The 27,162-nt window shown below is 36.7% G+C and overlaps 1 protein-coding gene across 10 annotated transcripts in view; it reads right to left on the bottom strand.

Moving 5' to 3' along the window:
- Positions 1-27,162, bottom strand: part of PCDH15 (protocadherin related 15) — a 1,355,521-nt gene that overhangs the window by 9,660 nt on the left and 1,318,699 nt on the right. For 9 of the 10 annotated variants that reach the window (XM_073353680.1, XM_073353679.1, XM_073353685.1 and 6 more), the window contains 5 exons: positions 22,087-22,305; positions 15,330-15,440; positions 3,506-3,527; positions 1,803-1,841; positions 24-97 (listed from right to left, as the gene is read on the bottom strand). In XM_073353680.1, the coding sequence (XP_073209781.1) occupies positions 24-97; positions 1,803-1,841; positions 3,506-3,527; positions 15,330-15,440; positions 22,087-22,305 (465 nt within the window). The remainder of the gene's footprint in view (positions 1-23; positions 98-1,802; positions 1,842-3,505; positions 3,528-15,329; positions 15,441-22,086; positions 22,306-27,162) is intronic. The other variant, XM_073353682.1, reaches the window with a different exon arrangement.

Genomic DNA, 27,162 nt, shown 5'->3' with positions numbered 1-27,162 from the left:
ACATAGGAAAACTGAAAACATACCCATGTTCATAACTGTAGTAATCTTGCCCATAGTATTCTTGGCCTGGATCAATTCCGGATTCCACAGACAACTCCTGTAAACCAAAAGAGAAAACTGATTGAATGGAAATACTTAAACACATAGTGAAGGTGATAAGGAATGCAGAAAAGAGTATTACAAATTGTGTACAAGCAAGAAAAAAAAAAGACGAGAACTACAGTGAGTGCCTTTTATCACTACCACTTGTCATTTCAATAATACATTCTCAGGTGGCCATGTTATTTTTTTCTCATGCCCGAGCTGGGATGATGGTGAAATCATAATGCAAAAGGCTTCTGTGGTGATGAGAAAAACTGTCAGAAACTACAGTCGGCACCTCAGTAATCTGAGGCCAACAGGTGCAATAAATGCTTTATTTTAATGATACATCCTTAGAATATTCACAGTTAGCAAAGGCTCTAGTGTGTAAAAGTTGCACATCCTTCTGCGGGGGAAAACATCTTTTTCAGTTATACTTTACAATAGCTTTATTCAGCATAAATCACTCATCAAAAATATACTGCCACTTTTCTCAAGAATTTTCATTTCTTGCCTTCCTGCCCCATATCTTTCCATAGAACTCTTAAAGAAGCACTCCTAGCCTAAGATGAAGACAATTTTATTTACAGAATTTGTCAGGCTCTACTTCAGAACACGTCTCCTGTTGATACAGTCTGCACGATTTGCTAACAATTATTATTGGCAGTACTGAATCAGAAGGAATGATTTTGTTTAGATCATACAAAAATACCATTGAACCTTTTAAAAATCTTCACAGTCCTTGGGATGCTACTGAGAAGATTATTGTCTTGCAAGGTAGACAAGAGAGTCTTTCTGAAAACAAAGGCATCAGAACTTGGACTGGAATGAGGAGGAGGAAGGTGGCTGTCTGCTACCTTTGTACTCCCCTGATCACCAGGGATCCTGGGGGCAAGTCCAGCCCCACATAAAGTCCAGACCCCCTCAGAGCTGTTCTAGATTCCTTTTTCCTTTTCAGTGGCTCCTGGGAGTTGCTATGATTGCCAGGGATTGTTGGAATTCCATGGCATGCCATCCCCGCTCCTTCCCCAAGCACCTATGTCCTAGCACCTCTGTCAACTATATTAGCTTTACTCCACCAGTGGTTCCCATATGCCAGAGGAATCTTCAGCTGGCCATACTGGCCAGCTTTAAGGCAGCTTTACTTTACTAGCACAGTGCAAAGCACATTTATCAGGACCAAGGATCTAACCAAAGGACCTGCTCCTGCTCCTACTGAAGTTAATGGGAGTTGTTCTGCTGATTACACTGGAAGCAATATCATGTCTATGTGATTTCAATTTAAAGCATCAAGGATATAATCCAGATCCTACACCACGCTCTTATTATTTTTGGGAAGGCATTATTTTTGCTCACCTCATCTGTAGGAGTAATAATGACCAACTGACTGGCACCAGAGAAACTAGATAAAAATATGATAGCAATGACATTATTCTGTTTATTAATGTGAAAAGAAAGCTAGTAAACTTTGCAGTTGGTGTTGCTGAAGTCAACAGTAATGACTGAAAGAAGTGGGAGGATAGTGCTGAGGCAGAAAATCTTATTTTTAATCAAACTAAATAAATGGGTTAAAAAAAATTCAGGGTTTTTTTTCTTCTACAAAATAAACGTTTTCTTCAATGGTGAAGAAAAATTTACCTAGAAAATAGAAATTTAGATCAGAAAATACTGTAAAGGCAGCTTTGAAAGTTACAGAATAGTAAGACGAGGAAAAACAGTACCTCTGGTCTGAGAAGAGAGGGTCTCAGCAATTGCTGTTGCTGACAAAGATAATTAGAAATAGAAAGATTAATCAGACAGTGCAAGTTAGTAGAGAAGTAATTTATGTTGAAACTGAAAGGTTTGAAGGAGAGCCTCCGAACATCGTTCTATCTGTATTTTTAATTTCAGAATGGCCAAAATACTTCAATACTCATTGAATACTTTTTTAGTTACATTGTATATAGAGCACCATGTAAGTACATATTGCAGTAAAATCAATTTACAGTCTGTTATTTCTTTTGTCTAATGTACAGTCTAATTCCCAGTCATGTGATAATTATATTCTGAATTATTTGTGAATCTTAAACATATTTCCAAAGGCCAGATAATTCACTGTGCAAGTTAAAAAACTTCAGAGTAGGTGGAAGGCAAATCTGTGGGCATCTTGAGATTCCTGCAGTGGCCTCTGGCCTTTGTACAGGGGTTTATACATTACTACTCGGTACTCCTCTCCCAACATGGCTTCCACAGGCTCTCTCATGGTTACACAGGAAGTCTATGCTAGAACTAATAAGAAAGCTCAGGTATCTTGATTTTCAGTCCTGTGTTTTAATCACAAGATCATCACTTCCTCTTTATTTTCCTCTGTGGTTGCTGTCTTCTTATCAGTATTTACTGATATCCCGCCCCCCCCCCCCCAAAAAAAAAAAATTGCTGGATTTTTGAAAACACCAGTATTCACGTTTTGCTGATTTTCATCTTTTTGGGATCCAGGAATTTTTTTCAGAGGAAGCAGATGGTGCCACACACAAGAGCCAGGGTCAGAAGTGCGGCATGCCTGGGGCGGGGGTAGTACTCACAGGTTGTAGCCTTCCACTTTCCTCCTGACTCCAGCCCTTCAGCGTGTCCCCGTTTACCTCCTCAGAGCAATGTGGGAGCAAGACCACAGAGAGCTGGGTCCTGGCAGCTGAGATCCTCCTTACTGCTGCAGAAAGCTGCCCCAGCTACTGTGAGTACTGAGCACCCCTGCTCCCTGTCCATTGCCCTTTATTTTCAGTTATTACTGATTTTTCCCTTTTCATTTTTTTAAATAAATCCCAGGAAATAAATGAAACAAATAACTGAAAATGACAGGCCTTATTTATAACTTACTTTGAGTGTTGTAATTTACAAGGCACGTCACATATTGCATTGTAATTTAGGGGCAGATACTACTCTTCTTGAGGAAGGATGGTAGCATCTTACTCGGCAAGGAGTCCCACTGAATTCAGTGGGATTATTTGTATAGTAAGGTGCTACTCGTGAGTTTATTTGGCAAAATAAAGCCTTTATTGAAAAAACAAAGTCCTACTACTTGCTATATTCACCCCATCAGAGGAGACACATGAATGCAGCCCTGCAGAAGGAGCAAATCATAGCAAGGTAGCAATTCTGCAGATGCCAAAGGGGGTACAGCGCATAGGGAGCTGGATACACTGCTGTTGCAGGCCCTGACATTAATGGGTTTGACCCAGCTTTCCCCAGCAATCTTCAGCCTTTTAAGAAAATTAATTTATATTAATGCAACTTTTCAATTTATTGTTAAGATTTCAATCAAACAAAAATATTTGAAAAGACAATTCTCTGCGTTTTAAACAGCTGAAGAAAAAAGTGCTGTAAATAGGAATTTATACATTCTCTGTTATCACACTGTTTTAATAATATAGGTGGGGAGTAGCCTTACCTCTTGCTGTGCATATCCTTGCCTACATTCAGAAAAAGAAAAACATATCATTAGTACGCATCTCTACGAGTATGTAAAGATGTAGTTCATATTCACTATGTTCATGGAAGTGAGGTGGAAAAAGAATGTCCTTGGAAATGTTACTAACATGGTAAGAAATATTTATCTAAGCATACAAAATAAGTATGCCTTTCGAGACAAAATATATGTCTGGACTTACACAACTATATCTGAGGAAGAGTATTGCATCTGTTTGTTGTTTAGAGCTGCATACAGAGTCCCAGTAAGTCAGACAGTCAGTGCACTGGTAGAATAGGATATGGATGGGGAGAGGAAGCACACACTGTGCATAGTGCCTCTGGCCATATCCCTTGCCCACCCATTTCCTTTCTTTCCACCATGAGGGTGGAGTCCTGCCATAGAGATCTTTCTTGTGGCACAGAGCAGGTGCAGAATTCCTGGTTTTGCTCTCTTGCAGCTGATAGACACTAAGCTTTTATCTTTGGGGCTTTCTGAACCCATGCAGGGCTTGCTAGATTGTGACCATGAACTTCTATTGTTAATTTCCACTAATAACATTATTATTAAAATTATACCTATCCTAACATTTCCTCAATGTGTTTATATGGGCATTATATTCTTTCAACTATCTATGGTTATTTTTCCACAGGCTTTGTGCTTTTGATCTTATTGCAATATTTTCTGTTTTTATTTCATATTCAGTGAACCACTCATACTGGAAAAATGCTCTTAAGTCTGTCAATTCCTATACTTTCACATTTCATTCCAGGAACCTTAAATGGTTTAGGCAAAAATATTGAACAGCATTTACATCTCAGTATTCCTATAAAAGGAAAGTTTAAGATATTTTGATCCAGAGAGGGTAAATGCTCAAAATTGTGTTGAGCTTAAGCTAGTACATAGCAACCTAGGAAAATCATTTAATTACAGATGAGAGAAAACTAAAGAACAGAATGAACTCTCAATTTTTAATAACACTATCTGTAAAGCTTTTCTATTAATATTCAGCACGTTATTGATTATCAGGGTAAATTACTGCAGTTGTCCCTATGATAAGAAAGTAATGAAATGAAGATTTATCACCAAAATATGATCTTTAACTGTCCAACAACTACTTGAGCAACACTGTATTTGATTTTCTTGTAGCCTACAACAATCTCTAGAAATTGAAGGTCTTGAGTTGCAAGAAGGATAAGCAAGCCTATTAAACTTAATTGCTCTTGCATGGTCAACACACTGCAGATTAAAAGTGCAAGTAGTGAAAGTAAATTAATACTTATTTACTTTTTTAATCCAGTTTGCTGAGAATGCACCCACATTGCATAATCAAGCTTTTTGAGAAGTGCTCATACTGTTTCTCTACTATTAATGCTTTGACACTTTCAAAAAAGATGCAAAGCTTTCTAATAGCTTTCATTTCTCTTGGTATTTCACACTACACCATAAGCTTCCATTATAAAAGGAAAGTCCAAGGTGAAACTACACATTTCATTCCCATTAAATAATTTTAAAAATCTCCCCCGAAGGATCTGTAGTAATGTCTGGATAAAAAGTACCATCTGTTTTCCATGGCTTTCAATCTGACAGATGCCCTCAATTTAGTAAAAAAAAGAAAAACAAGGGAAACAGTATGAAAGATGATGTATGCTAATGCCAAAACATACACAACACTTATTTTATATAACTAGTGCTTATAGTTAAGGATTACTGTGAAAATGAAGTTATTTGCACAAATGGCACACCTTCCACTGCTCTATATTGCTAATGTAATTTGAAGGATTTTTGAATTGTCTTTCCCAGCAGTTATGTATCCACTTTAATCCTTCTGAATGTTTTATTTTAAGATATTTTATATTTATTCTTGTATTAAAAGCAAAAGAAAGATCAACAGCAAAACACTGTAAATACATATTAGAATTGTTTGATCTACTTTTTGTTTTTTGAAATAAAAAGTTTCACTCAGTTCAAAGCTAGCAAGAGAGAATTTTTCTAAACATACAATAAATAGCCACTTTTTTCTCCAAAAGGCCAGTGGCAAGACAGTTGGTATCGTCTACCAATTGCATACTGTTGATTATTATTTAACTACCTTAAAACTTGAAAATTAAAAAAAAAACCAACAAGTCTGTGTTTTAAGATTTTGTTCTAAGTAAGAAAAAAATCAAATTTATCATGGTGAGAGTTAAGGGAATGATGAAGCCAGAAACCAGCTTTGAGTATTGGATGAACTGTGGACCGTCTTTTATCTGGTGGTGAAGGAAGTGCTAGTCACTTATGTAATCAAGTCACTTGTTCAATTGATCCTAAAGACAGTCAAGCTGGTCCAAAAAATAGCAAATACAGGCCACATGTCCAGTCTACAGTCGATCCTAAAGAACCAATTCAGGGAGCATGACAATTAAGTTAATGGGACTAACAATAACAACCTTGATTTTCAAGGTCTTTGAAATTTGTTTTGGATACTTTTCAGTAATTTATTACTATGTATATTACAGTAGCATACAGAGGCCTCAACTCAGACAGGGCCTCCCTTGTACTAAGTGCTGTAAAAACACACTGTAAGATATAGTCCCTGCCCCCAAAGACTTTATAATCTAATAAGAAAACACAGGCAAAAGGATGGGAGGGGACAGAGAGGAACTTGTACTTCCTACTGCTCCAGATTGCTACTTTATCATTGCACAGTTTTGGAACTGTAACAAAGTCACTGGAGTATATTGCCAGCTAGTACCAAAAACCTTGGCTGGCCAACCAAGGCTGCCCATGGATATTAACTCTAATGAAAATGAAAACAAATTTAAAAAACGCCAAACATTAAAACTTTTATTAGTATTAAGGATTAGTTCTCCATAATGACGAAGGAAGTGCAACGAGTGAGTGAAGCACTAGTTAATGTGGTATCATTTTCCCTACAGATTCTTTTGAGCCTGACCTGATTGAACTAAAAGAAGGAGGCTACTGTGTTAGGTGACCATTCAGATTAAGGAAGGTCACACAACGTTATAGTTGAATAAACTTTGAAGAAATTCACTATTAGCCAGACTTTTAAAAATGCTGAGCAGCTGTAGCTCCCATTGACTTCTGTGGGATGTATGGGTGACTTCTGCAAATCAGGCCATATCTAGCTATACAATCTACGTCACAGAAGTGAATTATAGCCCTGATCCTGCCAAGACTCACATGTGGGCTTAACCTTGTGCACTGCGACTAGTTCCATTGACTTCACTTGTACTGTTCAGTGTATAAAGTTAAGCACTTGAATAAGTCTTTGCTAAATCAGGGCTTATAAAATCTACTTGGTACACTACTGCAGTACGGCGTTCACATCTGACCAAATGCAAAGCATTGTAATGTTGTACAGGCAGGCCACTAATCAGTTTTAAGCTGGACAGTCCTGCTTTTGTTTGGTTTGTCCTGTCCAGTCCTGATGGAAAGCCAGATGTGGTTTCATCCAGGATCATGCACAGTAGATACAATTCAGAAGAGCACACCGCTCCACCCTGCTGGTGTGACCTTGCACACACTGTCAGGGCAGGGCCACACAGGTAGGGGTGTTCCCCTGCCATTCCTAGTAGGACTGGAATGTCTGATATGCTGGAGATATGTCAGTGGCCACCCTAGCGTTGTGGATTATTCCAGCAACATATCCTGAATTACTGGTATACGTCTAGTTTCGATTTAAGCCTTACAGACTTATTGTCTGATTTCCTGTGAGTGGAAACTTGCTGCTGGTGCTGCAGTTGTACTACTCACTGAGAATTTAGCACCATATGCAATTATTAAAAACGCTTGACTCCTATAAAATATTAAACTTATGTTACAGCAAAAAATGGATCGATTATCATGTTCCCTACATATTTGGCTATTATTGCTATTCATTACATGCATTGGAGCTAAAATCTCACCCACTATGCAAGGAGACTATATTAGGCATAGAGTATTTAGAATATATCAGCTGAATTTATGTGATGAGGTTCACAGAGTCTGGCTCTGGGACAAAGAAGAGAAACTATCTTCAGCAATTTCTGATTGAAACATCCATACTTGTCCCATCTGTAGTGAAAAGAAAAGAAAACCACATACCGTGGAAAAGCTGGCTATTTCAAGGCAGTTAGCTAAGTACCCTTATAATTACCTTTCTGCTTAGAACAGATAACATTTTCTCATGGACAGGTTTTAAGTTTTTATTGTAGCTTCCTTTACGTACCAGCTCCTCACCCTACTGCATTTAATTCTATTAAAAGTGTCAGTTTTAACATGATTATCTAGGATTTTGGCAAAAGAGGAAAAATAAAACTGAGCACCGAGCTAAACTTACATTCATTTTTTTATGCCAAACCTCCTTTTACTTACTATTTGTTTCAAAGGACAAGCTAATTTAATATAACCGAAATATTTAAGTGTGGGTTTAATTTAAATTAATGCTACTCATACTATATACATCTTTTACAGACACTTATAAAACCTTTTCTTTATGACACTGATCAGAATGATTATTACATTCAAAGCTTCGCAAAAATGTTATTGGTGGAAATAACTACCAATATTTAGCAAGTTAGCACAAAATATGATTAAAGAGATACCTAATTAATATGAACAAGCAAAATTCACAATCACTTTTTACATTAAATGGTTTACAAAAGTGAAGACCCACAATATGAAGTTTCAGAATAAAGGAAGCAATGGGAGGCATAATGTAGATAACAAAAAGGAGGACAATAAGGTTGACTGACAAATAAACAGAAAAACCATGATCAAACCTACAAGGACAACAGTGAGATGAAAGCATGTCACCAGAGCAGAATGCTATACAATCTCCTATAGAATGACATGATACATTGTTGTAACAACTTTGTCTTGTTATTGCGGAGTTTGTTTTCTAGCATCATTTGCATTTCTGTGACATCCAACATTTTCCAGTAAAAGTAAGAGTTCTCCCATGATGTATACTTTATGGGTAAAGCAAGAGATGCCTTCAGTATTTCAGCATAATTGCCTTGCTTATTGACATAACCTACAACATTAGAGTACCCTCGTGACAAAACAATGTAGACTGTTTAGAATAAAGGAGTGTCAACATATATCTGCTACATATAGTTCATTGGTTTTAAAGGGACACTTTTCCTCATGAATCTTTTGCAAGCATACAAAGAAAATAAATCAGCATAATAAAACAGTAAAATGCAGAGTGCACAGAACTACCTTTAAAAATATTATACATTACAAAGTTAGAAGTGATCAGGCAAAGAAAATGGACTGGAGGTTTAGCATCAGGAACAAACAAATAGCAATATACAGCAAAGAGGAAAAAAGTCTGAATTCTTTCATCAGTGTTGAAGTACTTTAGCTATGGAACATATGAGGAACATGTACTATGATAGCCATGTCATGCAAAATATACACCAGAAAAAATTCAACTGCAATTTATAATGCAGTGGACTGGGATGGGAATCGCTTTTCAAGTTCCTCAACTATACAGCTCAAGTTGCCATTCTGCTGGCTGTGCTCAGCAACAGTTTCTGTAGTTGGCAGTTCGGATGCTGCAATTGGTTTAAGCTTGGATATGTGCTTGGGTAGAATGTGGTTTTTGTCTATTTGACTGTACATGTTAGCCACAGATTTTTCAATATCTGCTAAGTTGTGAATATTTTTGAGAATCCCTTTCAACTCCCTGTGAGGTGGTGACTCAGGTGCTGTGGCCTGTGATGACACTGGTAGCTGTTTGGCAGGGGACTTAGTATGCTTTACAGGGGAAGGGTGCTGGGTACTTAGACTAGATGAGGAGGAGAGGGCTAGAGAAATGGTAGGAAGAGATGGAGGTTGTGGTGGCAATGGAGGAGGAGTTGGAGGAGGAGGTGGCAGCAGGGGTGGTGGAGGAGGGGGAGTTTTGGGTGGATCTGGAATGCTTTCTGTTACTTCCACTTTGGTTTGAGCAGCCAGAAAACTCTGGTGAACTGGGCTCTTTATCCTAAAAGAAGGAGTTGGTGGTTTGTGAGTTGGTGGAGGAGAAAGTTCTTCAGGACAGTCATGATGAGTGATGATTACTGAAGGAACTGCCAGTGATTGAAATTCAACTACTTCAGTAGAAGGTGTCAAAGAGGAGAAAGGAGGAGAGCGATGGCATGGAGAAGCAAGCAGACATTCAGGAGACAACTCTAGAGTATTTTCTCCTTCTTCGTGGCAGTTGCTGTGTGTTGGTGAATGTGAACATTTCATATCATAGGATTTCACTTGTTTCATTTCCTGCAAAGCCTGTTGCTCAAACTGTCTTGCCTTCTCTTTTACAGTTAACTTAGTGCCAATAATTTTTTTAAATATTGGACTGCTAATATCAACCCTGCTGTGCTGATTGTCAGTTCTTTCCTTCTCTGCTTTGAGTCTTTCCTGTTGCCACTGAACTGGATCCATGATAATTGGCCTACTTAGAGCATCAGACACATGCTTCCTAGTAATACGAATTGGTAATGTCCATGCACGGTGAATACCTCCCAAAGGGCACCCCAAAAGGGCATCTTTCAAGGCTAATCTTCTAGGTGAAAGACTGTCTAAAACATCTTTCCTCTTCAGGAGCAATGAAGAGCTGGGTGAACCTTGAACAACACCTTCTATATACAAAGGGTTCTGAGTTGTTAGTGGGTTCTCATCAGATAAAAATGTAATGTTACTTGCAGATTTGGGGAGATTATTGTTCAACGATCCATTGATATTAGACTGCTTGTGAGCCTCAATAGCACGTGAAGCAAAGCTGCTTATTACTCTTTGACGGTCTCCTTCTTCTAAGACTGACTTTTTTCCCCTGCTTTGTTGGAAATGGTAGAGAAGAAAAAGACTTGAAAGAAAAGAAGATAATCACATGTAAGGAAACATGCATGTACATAAATTTTCATGAGAAAAAAATGAATTTATGATGTAAATGAATGCCATAGCATTACTTCGAACATATTGTTATTCAAAATAGATATTTACAAAAGTCTACTGAGGCAAGACATTTACTTTTACATCTTCTCCAGAGGAAAAGGATATGAAGAAAAGAGAAAGAAAACAAGCTTTGACCTACATAAATGAGTTCTAACCTTAACCACATCGCCTTTCTATCCTTGGAAACAATGACACTTTCCTTTTCAATTATTATTTCCCCTGATACAGTGATCTAAACAAAGACTTGACACATTTTTCCACATAGTTTGTTAGTAACAGTTATACTACACATTATTGAACCTAACATGGGAAAATATAATGTCGCTTGGACTACTTCTAATATTCCAAACTCTTAAAAGAATTGTCAAACTGTTTCAAGCATCCTTCACCTGGCCTCTTCCAAATTGCAGCTGCCTGAGGCCTGGAACTTACAAAAATTTTCCTGGCCTAGTGACAAGTTTCTGTCAATTTTGGATTTGGTTAGAAATGGAGCTTAATCCCTGTAAAGGGATGATTCCCCATTTTCCACCAATAAGACCCAGCACTGTCTTTTAGACCTGAAAATTATGACATATTGAATTTTAAAATTGTAACTTTAGTAGAGCTTTTATGTTTCCCTGTATGTCTGATACAGATGAACCAATTGAAACTAATGGATGTACCTTTACAGGTGAAGTCATACAAAAAATAGTCCTAATTAAAAAAAAAATATGTTTCTAAAATAGTTTTTCTAGAACACAAATGACATGTTCAGAATACGCATGTGTAATGGGATATGATAGCTAAATTATTCTAAATCTACCACTTTATAGTTCTATATGTATATCAATTACAGCTATAGTACAGCTAGAGTAGTAATGACAACTACATGATAAACTAAAGTTGCCTATGAGTTCCTTTCTATTCCCCGTTTTCAGTAAATGTCTAATATTTTCAGCTTTCCAGTTGAAATTTTCCAGGCTTGGTCGCTACCCAAAGTTGATTTTTTTTTAACTTTAAGAAAAACTGGGTCAGGTGTTTTTAATCAAAAAGAATAGTTTAAAAAAAAACAACCCAACCTTCTAGCATGTGACTGTAGAGTCTGCACAGAAAATTAGTGCACAACTTGCCAGTGTGCTATAGCTTCAAACCCCAGCTTGAAGCACACTAAGTATTTGTCTAGACAAGCCCCAGTATTGTACAATGTTTAGTGCAAATGGCAGGACACGGTTCTAAGAGTGCTTAGTTAAATAGTTCTATATTCTGGAATGTGTTTCTCCCCCTGCTCCCGCTCCCCAAACTCAAGAAATTTCATGAAAATTAGGCTAAGGGAAATTTACTGTGGCATGGTTAAACATTCCAAGGTGAGAAATCACTCAAGAACAGAGGAAAAGACATTTAAACAGTACTGAATGAGAGTAAAATAAGAAGCCACACAAATAAAGAAAAGGAGTACTTGTGGCACCTTAGAGACTAACAAATTTATTTGAGCATAAGCTTTCTTGATCTACAGCATCTGATGAAGTGAGCTGTAGCTCACAAAAGCTTATGCTCAAATAAATTTGTTAGTCTCTAAGGTGCCACAAGTACTCCTTTTCTTTTTGTGAATACTTAATGAGTATTTGATCATGGGGATTTGATATGTTATTTTACATCATTAACTTATTTTTAAACAATATGCCTTGACACATATTGGACAAGCTTCCTCAGCCATCTTAGTGGATCACATGGATATTCAAATGTAGAGACTGGAAAAATCAATGATTCCTGAAGTTAAATGAAGATCCACTTTGCTTCCAAATATAAAGTACATACAAACTGATATACCCTTGATACGTATGAGAATGGATTATTTGAAAAGCTGCTTGATTGCTAGACTATTTTTATATTTTATATGATTTTATGATGAAACCTTAATATTTGTAGAACATTATTTTGTCTCTTTGTTCTAACAAGGAACTGCATCAGATTGGTTTGAAGTCATATTTCTGCAAACTAGAGCAGTGATGGCTGCCTAAAAAGAAATTATAGGTAAAGGATGAAAAGGTTCTGACTGAATGCAAGCTTGAGAAACCTGCTTACCTATCAATCTGTTTTAGGTATCTGGAGAGCACCAATCACCAAAGAGTGTAGGTGCTGAGACTAGAGGTCCTTAGAAATAATACTATTCAAGTTCAGCAATTACAGTTCTGTATTTAATCACTACTTGGTACAAAAGGGTTAAGGAAAATGAAAGGAGATACACAAATCTTTCCACTTAAAAGTAAATGTCTTCCATGTAGTACACCATTGTAAAATAAAGGCTGATACTCAATGGCAATTAATTACAGTTTTAACATAAACTAACCATAGAAGAATCAACTACTGTTTCTATTGGCTACAAACATTATGCATGGTGAAGTAAGTTTACTTACTGATGCCTATGTATCCAAAGATGGAGAAAGAATGGAAGTCATGAGACATAAGATGAATTTAAAACAAAAAAAAAATTTTTAGTTCCACTTAACTTTCCAAAAAAACCCAAAAACAAATTAAGAAAATAAGACGTAAGGCAGCACTACAGAAAGAAAATGTTTGACAAAGGACAATTATGGAAAGGCATGAAAAATAAAGACAAGTAAGTTTTTCAGTTTTCTTAAATTTCCATTCTTTGGTATTTAAGAAAATTGTTGGAGATTCGAGAAATAGTTGATAAGAAAAAATAAAGTTATGCATGAGATTATAATATACTATAGCAATTTAAATGTAATATTGCAATTCACCTGCAAGTTGAAAATGAGTTTACAATTTCTACTATAATTTTTTTTCCCTGAAGATTGATTTTCTGAGGTAGATTGTTGCCTTTGGACCAAATATTGGATTCAGTTAAACTCCACAGATTTTTGATAAACTTTTATTTAAATGTTATTGAAAAACATTCTCTCTTTAAAATTGTTAAGTGCATTGATTTACATTATTTTTCCATATCTCTATTTTCTGCTAGAGATTCCTTGATCAATATCTCAATGCTGTGGAAATATTTACTTGTCATTTTTACAATGGTTTATTTATATATATATTCCATAGATGGTGTCCCTTTTACAGGGAAAAATCTGTATTTGCTAAATTTATACTTTTAGTTGAAGTGTTGTGACAAATCTGAGTAAGTGTGTCTCTAAATCAAAGATGCAAGTATTCAGATTTGCATCTGCAACTCATTTTACCTATGCAAAACTTTGCAGGTGCAAATTTTGTCCACAAACACAAAGCTTGCTCATAGCCTGGCTGAAAGCACATCAATTAGATTGGAGAATTCAGACTCATAAAGCTTCCAATGCCCATTTGTAACCAGTCCAATCCAACTTCTAGTAAAGTGAATTGCAGTCATCCTTTTACTTTCACAGGAATTGGGTTAGACTTTAAGGAACCAGGGTCTTGATCCAGCAAAGTACGTCAGCATGGGTGTAATTATAAAGATGTGAGTAGACCCACCTAGATCAAGACCTAGAATTCACATACAATAACCTTTTAAATTCTATGTGTGTTGTATTTCTGTGAAACATACTTCTTTCTTCCAGCTACCCAAACCGTAACAATTCACAGGCATAAAATGCCAAGAGGGAAAAAACTCAGTGGTTAATTTTGGAAGAGACGCTATTCCTGTTTCAATGAGTAATGTAAAGGTTCTCTATTCATAAAGAGAAATTCAACCCAAAACACTTGGAAATCAGACCCTGTCTTTAAATAATCAAAATTCAAAACATACTAAAGCAATGATACTCTTCACCCTGCTATAGTAACATTTTTATAAACTCAAATATATATATATGAACTCTCTGATCAAGGGGGAAAAAGTGACTTCAAAATAGAACAAAAATCAGCCAACACTTGATAGCGCCAGCACCCCCGCTCCCAAATACTTTATGAAGTCTATTCTTTTCAGTGTTGTCATCTCAATGTTATTCTTTTAAAATAATACAAAAGTAATAAATAGTTTCTGACAGCGTATAAGCAAAAATATTGTATGTGTAAATATTTCCCTGTACTGTGCTATTATGATCTGTTCATACTGTGTTGATTTCTGCTTGGAGTCCCTTGATTACAATTAAGTTACATCAGTGCATGAGTACAGGTGACCCTTTCTTAGTAATTTATTGTCTTAATAGAACAATGACTTTGGTCATATCATCCTGTTAGAAAAGAAGACCCAAGACACATTCCAGCTACAAATATGTTACCGACATATAATGGCAAAAAGATGCTTTCCTTTAACTACTATTTTTTACAATCTATTTTATTGCCCCATTGTGTTTAATTTCAACATTTAAATTACTTCAGATTTACAAAGAAAAAACTTTAGCCAATGGAATATTTCATACTGAGAAGTCTATCAAATGGGTTTTCTGATTGAGTTTTAAAAGTATATTCAGCAGGCAGCTTGGAAGAAATAACATTTTGGGCCAAGTTCTCAGGTATGCCAGAGCTGCATTCAGTATCTCTGAGAAGTAAAGACTTTCTGCCACCTTTCAAGCCCCCTAACCTTGATGCAAATTAGAGCAGCCTCAGGACTATTTTAACTTGCTATAGCACCTATGGGTTGTTGTGCTGGCCCAAAAACACTGAAGTGCAGCATGCTCTAGCAATGCCTAATGAGCAGCTTTACACTTTATACTACTTCCCCTGGAGATTCCCCGTACAAGGAGAGATCCCAGCTGACTACTCTGTCCCTTTTGTGCCATTGCAGCACAGCTGAGTCTCCAGCCCTCTTATTTATTTTCTTGATTTTTAAGAAGCTCAAGTCATTTGTGGAACATACCCTCATCAAGAAAAATCTATTCAATTATGTTGTAATAAAAGACATTTCAGAAACGTGACCTATGCCTTGGTTCACTAACAATTTTAGTGATGAATCACAATGAATACTTACATGGTGCTGTCACCGAGTTCTTCATAGAGATTATTGGCAGCGCTACTTGATGGTTTGCCAGCTGGTAAGGCCATCTGGATTCTTGCTGTCTTTGCACATTCAGCTTGCCGCCTTTGGTAAGTTGTGCAGGGAGGGAAAAAATGTGTGTTAGAAATATTCTATAGTTTACATGGGCTGACATGTAGTCAGATGGTAGTTCCTCAAACATTACTTGTTTTGTATTCAAAGAAAGGTAATCATGTGAGCAATTTGTTTTAGCTTTGTATCACTCTATCGCTTGCTCTTTCATTATGGATTTCCAGAGCTCCAAAATGTATCTAAATATGACCATCCACTTTTATATAATTGCCAAACCACCTGATCATCATGAAATAATAAGACATTTATTAGCAATTACATTTAATTGAGTAAGAGGACAATTAAGCTTTAACAATACTGGTTTTCATCAAGTGGTATGTGGTGAACTGGCTGCTTTGGCAAAGTCCTTCATTTATTGACATTTATTAATGTCACATTTAAATTTAAACATTTGTAAAGTCTCCCTCAAAGTTTAATTTTTATGACTTGTAACACCTTTATCAGCATAAGAGTTGGTCCACAATTTCCCATTTGAATGATTTTTCCAAATGCCCTTTTTGTAAAATCAAAATTTTCTGCATGAAAATTTCAGTTTTGTTGAAAAATTTTGATTGTCTATCAGGAAAATTGAAATGATGGCCACCTGGAACCTGCTCTGCAGGCAGAAAGTAAAAGTAACAAGAGACTGAGAACCCTGGCTCTGGGTTGGAGGTGAGGCAAGGAGGCTGAGCTCCAGGGAGGCAGAGAACCAAGGCAGAAAATTAAATTGACAGGAGTCTTTTAGGTCGGCAGCTGACAAGCCTGAAAATTCCATTTTGGATGTCCTGAAACCAAATGTTTCAGGAAATCTCTTTCTGCAAAAATATTTGCATTTTTTAGGAAAAAAAAACCATGAAATTTTTCACAGGAAGGGACTTCCTTTTTTTGGCCAGCTCTAGTCAACATGAAGACCATAAATTCAAGCCCTCTAGTTCATTGATAAGGGTCAGAAAGAACAAATAATTACCATGTAACTGGTAACAGGATTGAGAGAAATTTAATTCAGAATAGAGTACAACAGACTCTACCTTGATTTTCAAAAGAAATCATGATTATTATTCTTCACATTTAGATTATGGTAGTGCCTGGAGCTAAGATGTCATTTACTGGAGTTCTAAAATAATTTAAAAATAGAGAAGTAAAACTGGTTCATTAGAAAATTTTATTGTTTCATATCTATCTACCTGTATTCAGCATTGTTACATTTAAAAAAATCCTCTCATATTTGGCTGAAAAGATTTGGATGGTAACTAGAGTTACCAAGCTCTTACCCCCCAAATTAACAATACTGAATTCTGAAATTCTCAGACCTGAACTGCTCTGGCATTATCCAATAATTATTTCTTCTGAACAGCTACCTTCATTTCCCCTTTAGAATGCTAGTTTAAAATAATGATATTCATAAACAAGTATTTCTGGGATATCCACTATTCATAGTATAAAACCATTACTGATAGTGGGCTAAATTAGCCTGGATGTAATTGTATTTAATTGAATTGAGTTACTCCAGGGATGAATTTGGCCTACTGACTTCATGTTTCAAGGAACATTTATCTCCTGGGTCAATAAATCATGATGTTCACTTCAACAGAAGTCAATATCTGCTAATGACATCTCATAAACATTAAAAGGCCACACGCAGCCACGGAACCCATGGATTCTGTACTATAATCCTATTTTAAGGCTATACTACTTCAAAATCTTGGTAAAGAACAATCACCCAATGATTACAAAATTACACAACGAGACAGAAATGTAAACAGCACAAAGGACAGGATCCTTCTGGTCTATACTGTGCTCTATATAAGTGTACCACCGACATAGCCAGTTGTTGGTGGGCAGAATTGAACCTGGGAGCTCTGGAGCTAAATGCATGAGTCTTTACTGCATGAACTAAAAGCCATATGGCCCTTAGCCAAGGCTCTAGAGCAGACTCATTAATCTCTCTCTAAGTGGTCTCAATGCCACTAGATGGGATAGAATACCACACCCAGGAAGTGTGTGGGTTACATAAGCAAAGCCTTCACATTTTATAGTGTTTTCTTCAGCATGTCTGTCCACATTTCCAAATTCAAATTAAGGTAATAAAATAAATGATGTAAAAAGTAAGTGGTTCAATTAACATAGAAAAAAAATCAAGCTTATTGGAGAATACACATATATAGACAGATATGTGGGGGTGTTTTCAGTTTAATATAAACTATATGTAATATCAAGCTATTATTTATTTAGTATGTATGTGTCATATACAAGGTATTTTAGCGCTTAACCCTATTACTTGGATTCCCTAGCTTGGCAGAGCCTGTGAAAAAGTTAAGAGAACATTTAATTCTAAGTTTTTTGAAGCATCCCATCAACGGGGAGGGATGGCAGCCTGTGAGCTGGCAAGAGTAAGTCCCTCTGGTATCATAATTTTCAGGATCAAAAGGAAAAGGACCTCTTATATGAACAGAAGCAGGCACCATCTTACTGGCTTCCCCTTCCTGGCAATTTGGCTCCTGGAGTAGAAGGGACAGCTGGCGTAAACATACTGTGACTTCTTAGGAGCACTCATGGAATTGATTCTCACCAGAATTAACCTTCACTAGAGTCATGACTTAAATAGGGGGCGTTGTCATGCCTCCATGGCCCACACAGCCCCAACAGAAAATTCTTCACAGAGAAAAAGAGAGATTGTTGTTGTGGAAGCATTATTTCACCTTCACCATAGGCCTCAGACCCCCTCCATGTGCTTTAGTGAAGCAGACACTCAGAGCATATCACTGATTTACTAAACCTGCTATCTTGTCTATGACACTGGCAAACACCTGATCTTTTATAAGATGGCATTCTATCTTTAAACCTAGGCATAAAATGTACCTAGTTAATTATATAATGCTGTACAATGGGGAAAAAATCCTTTCTTCTCTCTGCAGGCAAACAGCATGAAATGTGATTGCCTTCTCTTAGCACATAACTGAATGTTTTATTAAATGGTCATAAAACTGACAAGTTTCTTTTTAAATCCAGCCACAAAAAGATCTCAGGTAGCAATGCATTCTACAGTTTGACTATAGGAAGCATTTCCTTTCACTGGCAATACATTTGCTTCTCTTAAATTTCAAATGGCCTTTGTTCTTGTACAATGATAAAAAGCAGATATTGATCAGCAATCATTATTCTTAAACAAGGTGTAAGAAGCAAATCTAAAAGTAAATACTTACTCTTTAAATCTGTTGTCATGAGAGAGAGAGGGGGGGGAAAGGTATGTTAGAAGTGTTCCATTCACAACAACAATTATCTGAAACAGTGAACCTTATATTAATAATAAACTAAGAGTGACAATAATTTTACATATTAAATTGCAAAATTAATGACATATTTAAGAACCATTATGTTTAAGTAACTGAAAATCATTTAGTTCCTTTTGTGATTGTGAGACGGTTATAAAACTATCATCCATAAACATGAATTACTGGGGGACAAATCAGTTATGGGCTACACAGAATCTGAAAAAAACATTGATTAAAGATGTGGATATCGAAGTATGAATTAGGATTTTTAAAAGTGGAATATTAAAGATGATGTAAGTTTTATAATTGCCTCCTCATTTTAACATGGCAAATATTAAAGAAACAGTCCTTCATAGTAAAGCACAATTACATTTTGGCTTCTATGTGGAATATGCCACCCTTGTTGTGATTAATTCATACTATAGTTTTCATAATTGGCTTTTTGGTTTGTCCTAGACAGTGCATTTCAAAGCATCACTTAAAAGAAAATAATAATGATAATGTATTACAATATTTATAAGCAATACATGCAGTCAGTGAGCTGTGCTTTAACAGTGATAATTTCACATTAAAAGTAAGCAATGTAAAACGCATTTAGTTTAACCTTTATTTTTTAAAAAAGGTAATAAGTAAAATTAATTCTTTGGATGTTAGCTGATCATTGAGCTGGAAAGTATTGAAAAGCTACCTACTACACACAAAAGAGTTCTAATATCAAGCAAGTCTTAATGTTTCCATTATATGTGCACTGACTGTGACAGTTACATTTATTCATCTATAATCTTTGTACTAAATGGCAAAATTGAGCAGCTTGTTTGCCAGAATTGTTGATCGGGAGATTATGTTAAAGCAGCTTTGGAAAAGGGGAGCTAAGGAGTAAGACAACAATAAACTTGTTTTCTAAACAATTCAATAGAGTATAAGGTTTATATTAAGATGGAAATAATTTATATTGTCTTCAGTCTAAATGAATTTTATTGATTTATTTTTCATAATAGTAATAATTTATTTGTGGTGGTTTGATATAAAGTCCAACTGTACATGATACCTGTAGACAACAAAATTGTGATTTTAGATAGATGACAGCTAAATAGATTACAAACAGCCTGATGTATTTGGGACCTGATTCTGTTCCTATAGATATCAAGGGGAATTTTGCAATTTGCTTTTTCTTCCTGGAAAGAAATCACATAAAAACCACATTGCAAACTAATGAGAGTTTGAATCTTTGTTCAATAAAAATTTACTGCATGAAAATTTTAAACACAATATGACTCAAGAAACATGATCCAACACAGGGATATATTTTCTGGAAGCATATTCTGAGGTGCAGGGCTCTCAATGGTATATTTTGCCTGGAAAGCACAATTACATTTAAACACTGCTTGGGGAGAGGAGTGTGGATAGGAAACCTGGAAGATGTGTTTATTCAGCACATACTCCCCATTCAATCCTGAAAGAAGGGCTCCAGTCTGGATTGCCTGAGGTATTTTAGGGTTATCCTCCCCAGGTAGAGCCCCTGGCTAGTGCAGGAGCTGATTAAACCGATGGCCTTTCAGACTCCTTTTGGAGGATTTATTCTCTAAAAAAACCTGGTAACATTCAGATATAAATGTTATGCAAACAAATATCAGCCATTTAAAAATAGCTATAAAACACAGTTACTCTTCTTATGTGACTATTAAGCATGCCTTCAGGCATACTACTGTTCTTTCATGCAGTGATGTCTCCTTAAAAGATTAAGTAAATTTGATTTATAACACAAACCACTAGAATGTTGATCATTCCTATCTCTAGGAAATATTCTAACTCAGCTATTAAAAATGCCAAATTAAAAGGACTACAAGTTTAAAGAGAATTGTTACTCAACTTACACTTGTAAAACATAAGACTGCCTTTGATTTTATCATCTAGAGCCCAAAGTGGTATCCACATACAATATATAATGGATACAGACAAAGATACAGCCAAATTTAGCCCGATCATAAGTACAACTCAATGTATGTCACTGTCGTTGCAGTTGCTTATGACAGGGCATTGACAAACAGTACTGTGTTCTATTCCAGTTACCATGTAGGAAGGAACAGCACAACTGGTAAGCCTAAAATCTCACCTGGTAAATTACACCATATTGTAGACCTGCAGTAATATTCATATTCCAGTGATCTATTATAATACACGTGCATTGGCTTCTTTATATTCTTTCACCCAGTGATACACTGCCTCAAGTTGCAGTCTGCAAAGGCACTGGTACTTAATCGCCCCAATATAACAGACAGAGATCTGATAGCGGGGCATCCTCTGTAAGAACTTCAGAGCTCTGGAAAGCCCTCCCACACTTGGTTCTAAGTAGCTAAGATTTGCTGCATAATAGGGCATGCTGCAGGGCCCATTTGCTTTACCTGGCCTTTGAAGAGAGGGAGAGGGATTGAGGTATAGGCTGATGTATGGGGGTGTTCGTATTTGATTATCAACTACTGTCTGGCGGAAGGTGTGAGCTGACTGAATTGCACTTTGTTTTTGTAATTTTAAATAATTGGAAGGATGCTCAGAGATTGTATATTGACACTTAATTTTTTTTATTGAAAGGAAAAAGGAAATGTTATATCTGGTCTCAATTTCCAACTGAGTAGATGTATTAATGAGAGAACCTCAAACTGTTGGGTCAGATGAAGACCCAAAAGTTGAGATGTTTATCCATTTGTTAGCCAAACTGTTTAAAATTCTTGCATCTATTAAATGTAACAAGAAATCTAAAGCAAATAGGTTCTCATGAGATTTCTGCCTATTCAAAAAGAGCTAGAATACAACAAGAGCAACCTTTCTACAGTATGTTTTGATGCTTGAACTTTAGTCCCAGCTGGAACCAAGTAGTTCACAGGTCTGAAAAAATCAAAAATAATAACTGCCTCATATTTTAGAGCCACAATAAAATTTTGGGTCATCTAATTTTCCCTGCAATATAAAAGTTGAATCTCGATTCATATACTGAGCTACCAACAGTTTGTGCATATATGGACCCAGAGTTCTGGCTGAAGCATGATAAAGAGAAATCTAGATATGAAATTCAGACTGCAATCCGTGTTCACGTGTTAGATATTTGGATTCGGGATTTTGGTTTCACTTCATCTATAATCTGAAATAATTACTCCATCATTTATATATAATAAATAGAAAATATATATATATATATAAATAAAGACATGAGGAGGAGGAGGACATTAAAAATAACCAGACTTTAGATTGGATATGTGGGACAGCTTTCAAAGCAGACCAGTGTTCAGGGCTACCAACTGTAATTCCCCGTGTAGTAAGTGTACAGATTACAAGAAAGAATTTTCAATTACAAAGAAATTTGGAGTACTTACTGTCTGTAGCTGACCATAACTATTAAAATAGCAGGCATGCAGCAAAGGATGATTATGACAGCCAAAGCAAGCAATGCCCCTTCTGTGTAGCCTACAGCTTGTGCCTGCTTCTTAACATTGGCCACCACATCTGGGGTGCGGATTTCCAGAATACGTCCTCCTTGCCCAAGGTATGGCTGAAATTCTTTATTGATATCCAGCAGTTTTCCATCCAAGAACCTTAAATATTACAAAACAAAACTATTACAGTAGCCCTAGTTAATTCTGTTCCGACTACTAGTCCACTGAGTTAATAACTATATGTTCAATATATACTGCTATAGTATATACCTTATCTTTATGTACTTATGAATCTTACTATTCTTTCAGAATCCCTTTTTCAGTATTATCATTGAGGTATTTAATATTAATCTCCCCTAGAGACTGATACCTTGATGTGTTGGGGGTCACCTGTATGTCTCCATGACCCCAAGAGTTACTTCAATGGGCATTAGGGTTAAACAAACATGACAGATTGAAGGGCAGAGACCAGGCCAAAAAAAAAAAAATAGAATCAGTCTTCTGGTTCTCCTGGTTGGGCATGAAGTTGACTTAATCCCATACAATACTTTTGTTATGGAAACAGTAGAACAAATAAAATGCCAAATACAGATCCTTGGATCAGTAAATAGCCCTCAAATAGACAGCATGATGATATCAGCGAAAAACAGCTATGAAAGGACACTATTGCCCTGAAGAACTGACTGTTCCAGGCTCGTTCCTAACTTTGGGTGGGCTTTTGGAATGTGAGGACTATGTTACCATCAGAAAGTCAGCCCAAATCATCAAAGAAATGGAAAATTATAACACAGACATTCTTCGTATTAATGAACGCAGGTGGCCAGAAGCAGATATAATCAAAATGACTGCCTAGGAAGGAGTACTGCTGAAAGGGATCTGGGGGTCATAGTGGATCACAAGCTAAATATGAGTTAACAGTGTAATGCTGTTGCAAAAAAAGCAAACATCATTCTGGGATGTATTAGCAGGAGCATTGTAAGCAAGACACAAGAGGTAATTCTTCCGCTCTACTCCACGCTGATTAGACCTCAACTGGAGTATTATGTCCAGTTCTGGGCACCACATTTCAGGAAAGATGTGGACAAATTGGAGAAAGTCCAAAGAAGAGCAACAAAAATGATTAAAGGTCTAGAAAACATGACCTATGAGGGAAGATTGAAAAAAATTGGGTTTGTTTAGTCTGGAGGAGAGAAGACTAAGAAGGGGACATGATAACAGTTTTCAAGTACATAAAAGGTTTTTACAAGGAGGAGGGAGAAAAATTGTTCTTCTTAACTTCTGAGGATAGGACAAGAAGCAATGGGCTTAAACTGCAGCAAGGGAGGTTTAGGTTGGACTTTAGGAAAAAAGTCATAACTGTCAGAGTGGTTAAGCACTGGAATAAATTTAGGGAGGTGGTGGAATCTCCATCATTGGGATTTTTAAGAGCAGATTGGACAAACACCTGTCAGGGATGGTCTACATAATACTTAGTCCTGTCTTGAGTGCAAAGGACTGGACTAGATGACCTCTCAAGGTTCCTTCCAGTTCTATGATTCTATGAAAATGAAAAACAACAATTAAAACTGATTTTACCCATGAAATCCAGATGGAGGAAGAGAAGGGGTTGCGTTGATCTTGAATTTTGATTCACAAAGAGCAATTTTAGACTGGTAATCAGTTAATGGCAAAATTATACAGGCAAGATTTCAGACACTGTCATTCAATGTTATACTCTAATGAATGAATATGACAAGGATGATCAGGCTACTTGTTATAATATTCTGCAGGACTTCATCAGCACAGTCCCATAACATGATATTCTCATTGTTTTTGGCAATATGAATGCTACGGTGGGGACAGACAATCATGGCATAATGGCACACATGGAACTGGCTTCCATCAAAATGGTGGCCAGTGTGTTCTTGAATTATGTCAGTTGAATCGCTTTATTATTAGAGGTTTCAGAGTAGCAGCCGTGTTAGTCTGTGTCCGCAAAAAGGAGGTGCCACAAGTCCTCCTTTTCTTTTTTATTATTAGAGGGACACGCTTTCCTCATAAAGAGAACCAGAAGACAACATGGACCTCACTTGACAGCATTACTAAAAATAAAATAGATCATTTTTGTACATACAACATTCTAATCATCACTTCAACATGTCTGCATATTCAACGGGGCATATGTAGGCAGTGATCATCAACCATGGATTACCACCATGAAAATGAAATTGAGTAAACTACGAGTAAAGAAAATTGCAAGAAAGATTAACATAATTAAGCTTGGGGATGAACAAATAAGGAAAGTTTCTGAATTACAGCGTTCAAACAAAGTTTTCAAATATGGAGGAAACAGTATTTAAAATGATAAAGAAATGTCATGGGAAGCCATTAGCATTAGCAGAGACCATCTTGAATCTAGCAAAGGTAGGAAGGAAGAGTGGACCATTAAGGCCATGTGGGATGTTACTGCATAAAGAAACCAAGCTAAGTTAAATCTACTCAATGCCTTAAGGCCAAAGTAAAGTAAACAATGAAAAGAGGAATATAGAGATAAAGAAGTAAAAAAAAGATCAGCCAGAAAAAGATCAATAGATAGGCACTGGAAACAGAAATGGCAGCAATGGAGGAACACATGAGAACACTTTATCAAACCACTATATGACTTGCTGGAGACTTTAGCCACAGCGGGGAAGGTCCAATGAAAGATAAACAAGGGAAAACCTTAGACCAGCAAATGAAAAGATGGACAGAACACTTCCCATGACATCCTTAACAGACTCTCACCAGAAATAACATTTAACTTTGATAACCATAGAATCATAAGGCTAGAAGGGACTGCAAGGGTCATCTAGTTTAACCCCCTGCGAAGATACAAGATTTGTTGTGTCTAAACCATACAATAGAGATGACCATCCAGCCTGCTTTTGAAAACCTCCAGCAAAGGAACTTCCACAACCTCCCTAGGCAACCTGTATCATTGTCCTACTGTTCTTACAGTTAGGAATTCTGCCCCCCCCCCCCCGCCATCGTTTGCAGGGAAGATGGCAGAACTTGATGTTTGCTGTGAGGATATTACTCTGGATGAACTTAAAATAGCCATAGAAAGCTTAAAGAACAACAAACCACCAGGTGAATATCAAATCACAGCAGAAGTCCACCCCACACTCTAGGCTTCAGGGCCCAAGCTCCACCCCGAGCTGCAACTTCAAAGTGCTATACAGCTATTTTTACAGCACAAGCCCACTAGCTTGCGTCTTTTGACCTGGGCTAGGAGGCTCACTCCAAAATGTTTAAACATATCCCGACTGACCTCACTTCCCTCATATTAAAAGGAATGGGATTCCATGGAGAATATGCCACTAAATTGCCTATCAATAAGTTTTGATCTCATTCTGACATCTGCTCTGCATAAGAAGGTTGATCATTTAGCCTCTAAGTATTTGGTATTTATCCAACAAAGCATAGCATGTACTGGGCCAGATTCTTTCCTGTGCCAAGATCTGTTTGGTGCTGGGGGGAAATCGGCAAGCCACAATTATCAAACCACACCTGCTCCAGTGACTGTGTAACTTAGAGAAAACTAGGGAAATGCCCTATATGCTCAGGTGGGGGATGGCTGATTCAGGAACCTGTTCAAGCTAGTTGATAGTACCTGCTCTGTCAAGGGAATTCTTAGCTGAGCAGTTGTGTCCAGATTCCTGAGTGCCTTGCAAAGGAGCTGGAATGGGGGGGAAATAAATGCCCACAATCTTTAAAATACTTTATCTACATTAAGTAGAGCACTATGATACATTTTTGAAGTTAGTTTGGGACTCATGAAAGTTGCCAGTCTGACATCAGTGTAAACTGAGTGCTCTATTTATTCAGAGAATGTACAGTACAAAAATCGGTGTAAAATCGACATCATGCCACAACATATTTTCAACCCTCTTCTGGAAGAAGTACAACTACTGTAGTATAATGCATGCAATGTAGTCATAGCCATGTTGGTCCCACCCAGCATGTTAGAGAGACAACATGGATGAAGTAATATCTTTTACTAGATGAAGTTCTGTTGGTGAGAGAGACAAGCTTTCAAAGAAGAGTTCTGTGTGGCTCAAAAGCCTGTCCCTTTCTGCTGAGATTTTCACCAAGAAAGCAATTGAGATAACCTTGTCCACTACACACTGACTACATCTTTTTAGCTCATTTTACATATTTCATCAAGACAACCATCAGATGACAGTACAATTTGATCACAACCAACATTGACTGACATTATAAATTCTGGACTATTGGCTTCTGACTATTAGTAGAAAACTATAATAACACAGGTACAAAAATAGACAAAGGAGTTTGCCAGGATAAGTTTAGACATTACTGGAAATTAGAGTTAATTATCAGGGACTACATTCTACTATCATTACTCGAAATGTACAGTAACTACAGATGTATAATAGGGTAAAAGTATAATTTTGGACCAAAGTTAACAAACTGATGTATTCTGATACACTGAAAAAAGCAAAATAAATGTTACTGAAACAAGAAATGGCACTGTTTAGTTTAGGGGCCAGGTCGTAGTTTTGTAAGCTGATCTGAGTAAGGGGCAGCATATGGCTATGCTATTCAAAGAGCGCACCAGGGAATTGTGAAAGTCACAATTAATTCTCCACTTACTGTACAGGAATAGGGCTGTTCAAAAATTTTCCATGTTAATTGTTTTTCAATGAAAAATTGTGGTTTTGATTAAACTACAAATTAAAATGGTCACAAAGAATATCTGCTTTTCACAGAAAAAAAAAATTTTTAAATCAAAATGTTTTGGCCTAAAACTCAAATGGCCATCTAATCATGGTCAGGTTCTGACCAAACTCCCATTGACAACAATGGGCGTTGGCAGCCATTTTGACAGAGAACAGTTGCACATGGTCTTCAGTGTAATAGAAAATTATTCCTCAGGGGTCCTGCTGAAGTTATGAACAGTAATACAAAGTAGTACCATTAATCAAAAATACCTTCATATGCAATCTATGCATATGAATCCCATTTAGTTTAAAC

Source organism: Lepidochelys kempii, chromosome 7 (genome assembly GCF_965140265.1).
Source record: "Lepidochelys kempii isolate rLepKem1 chromosome 7, rLepKem1.hap2, whole genome shotgun sequence".
Lineage (NCBI taxonomy): Eukaryota > Metazoa > Chordata > Testudines > Cheloniidae > Lepidochelys > Lepidochelys kempii.
This window is presented reverse-complemented; position numbering and strand designations above follow the sequence as displayed.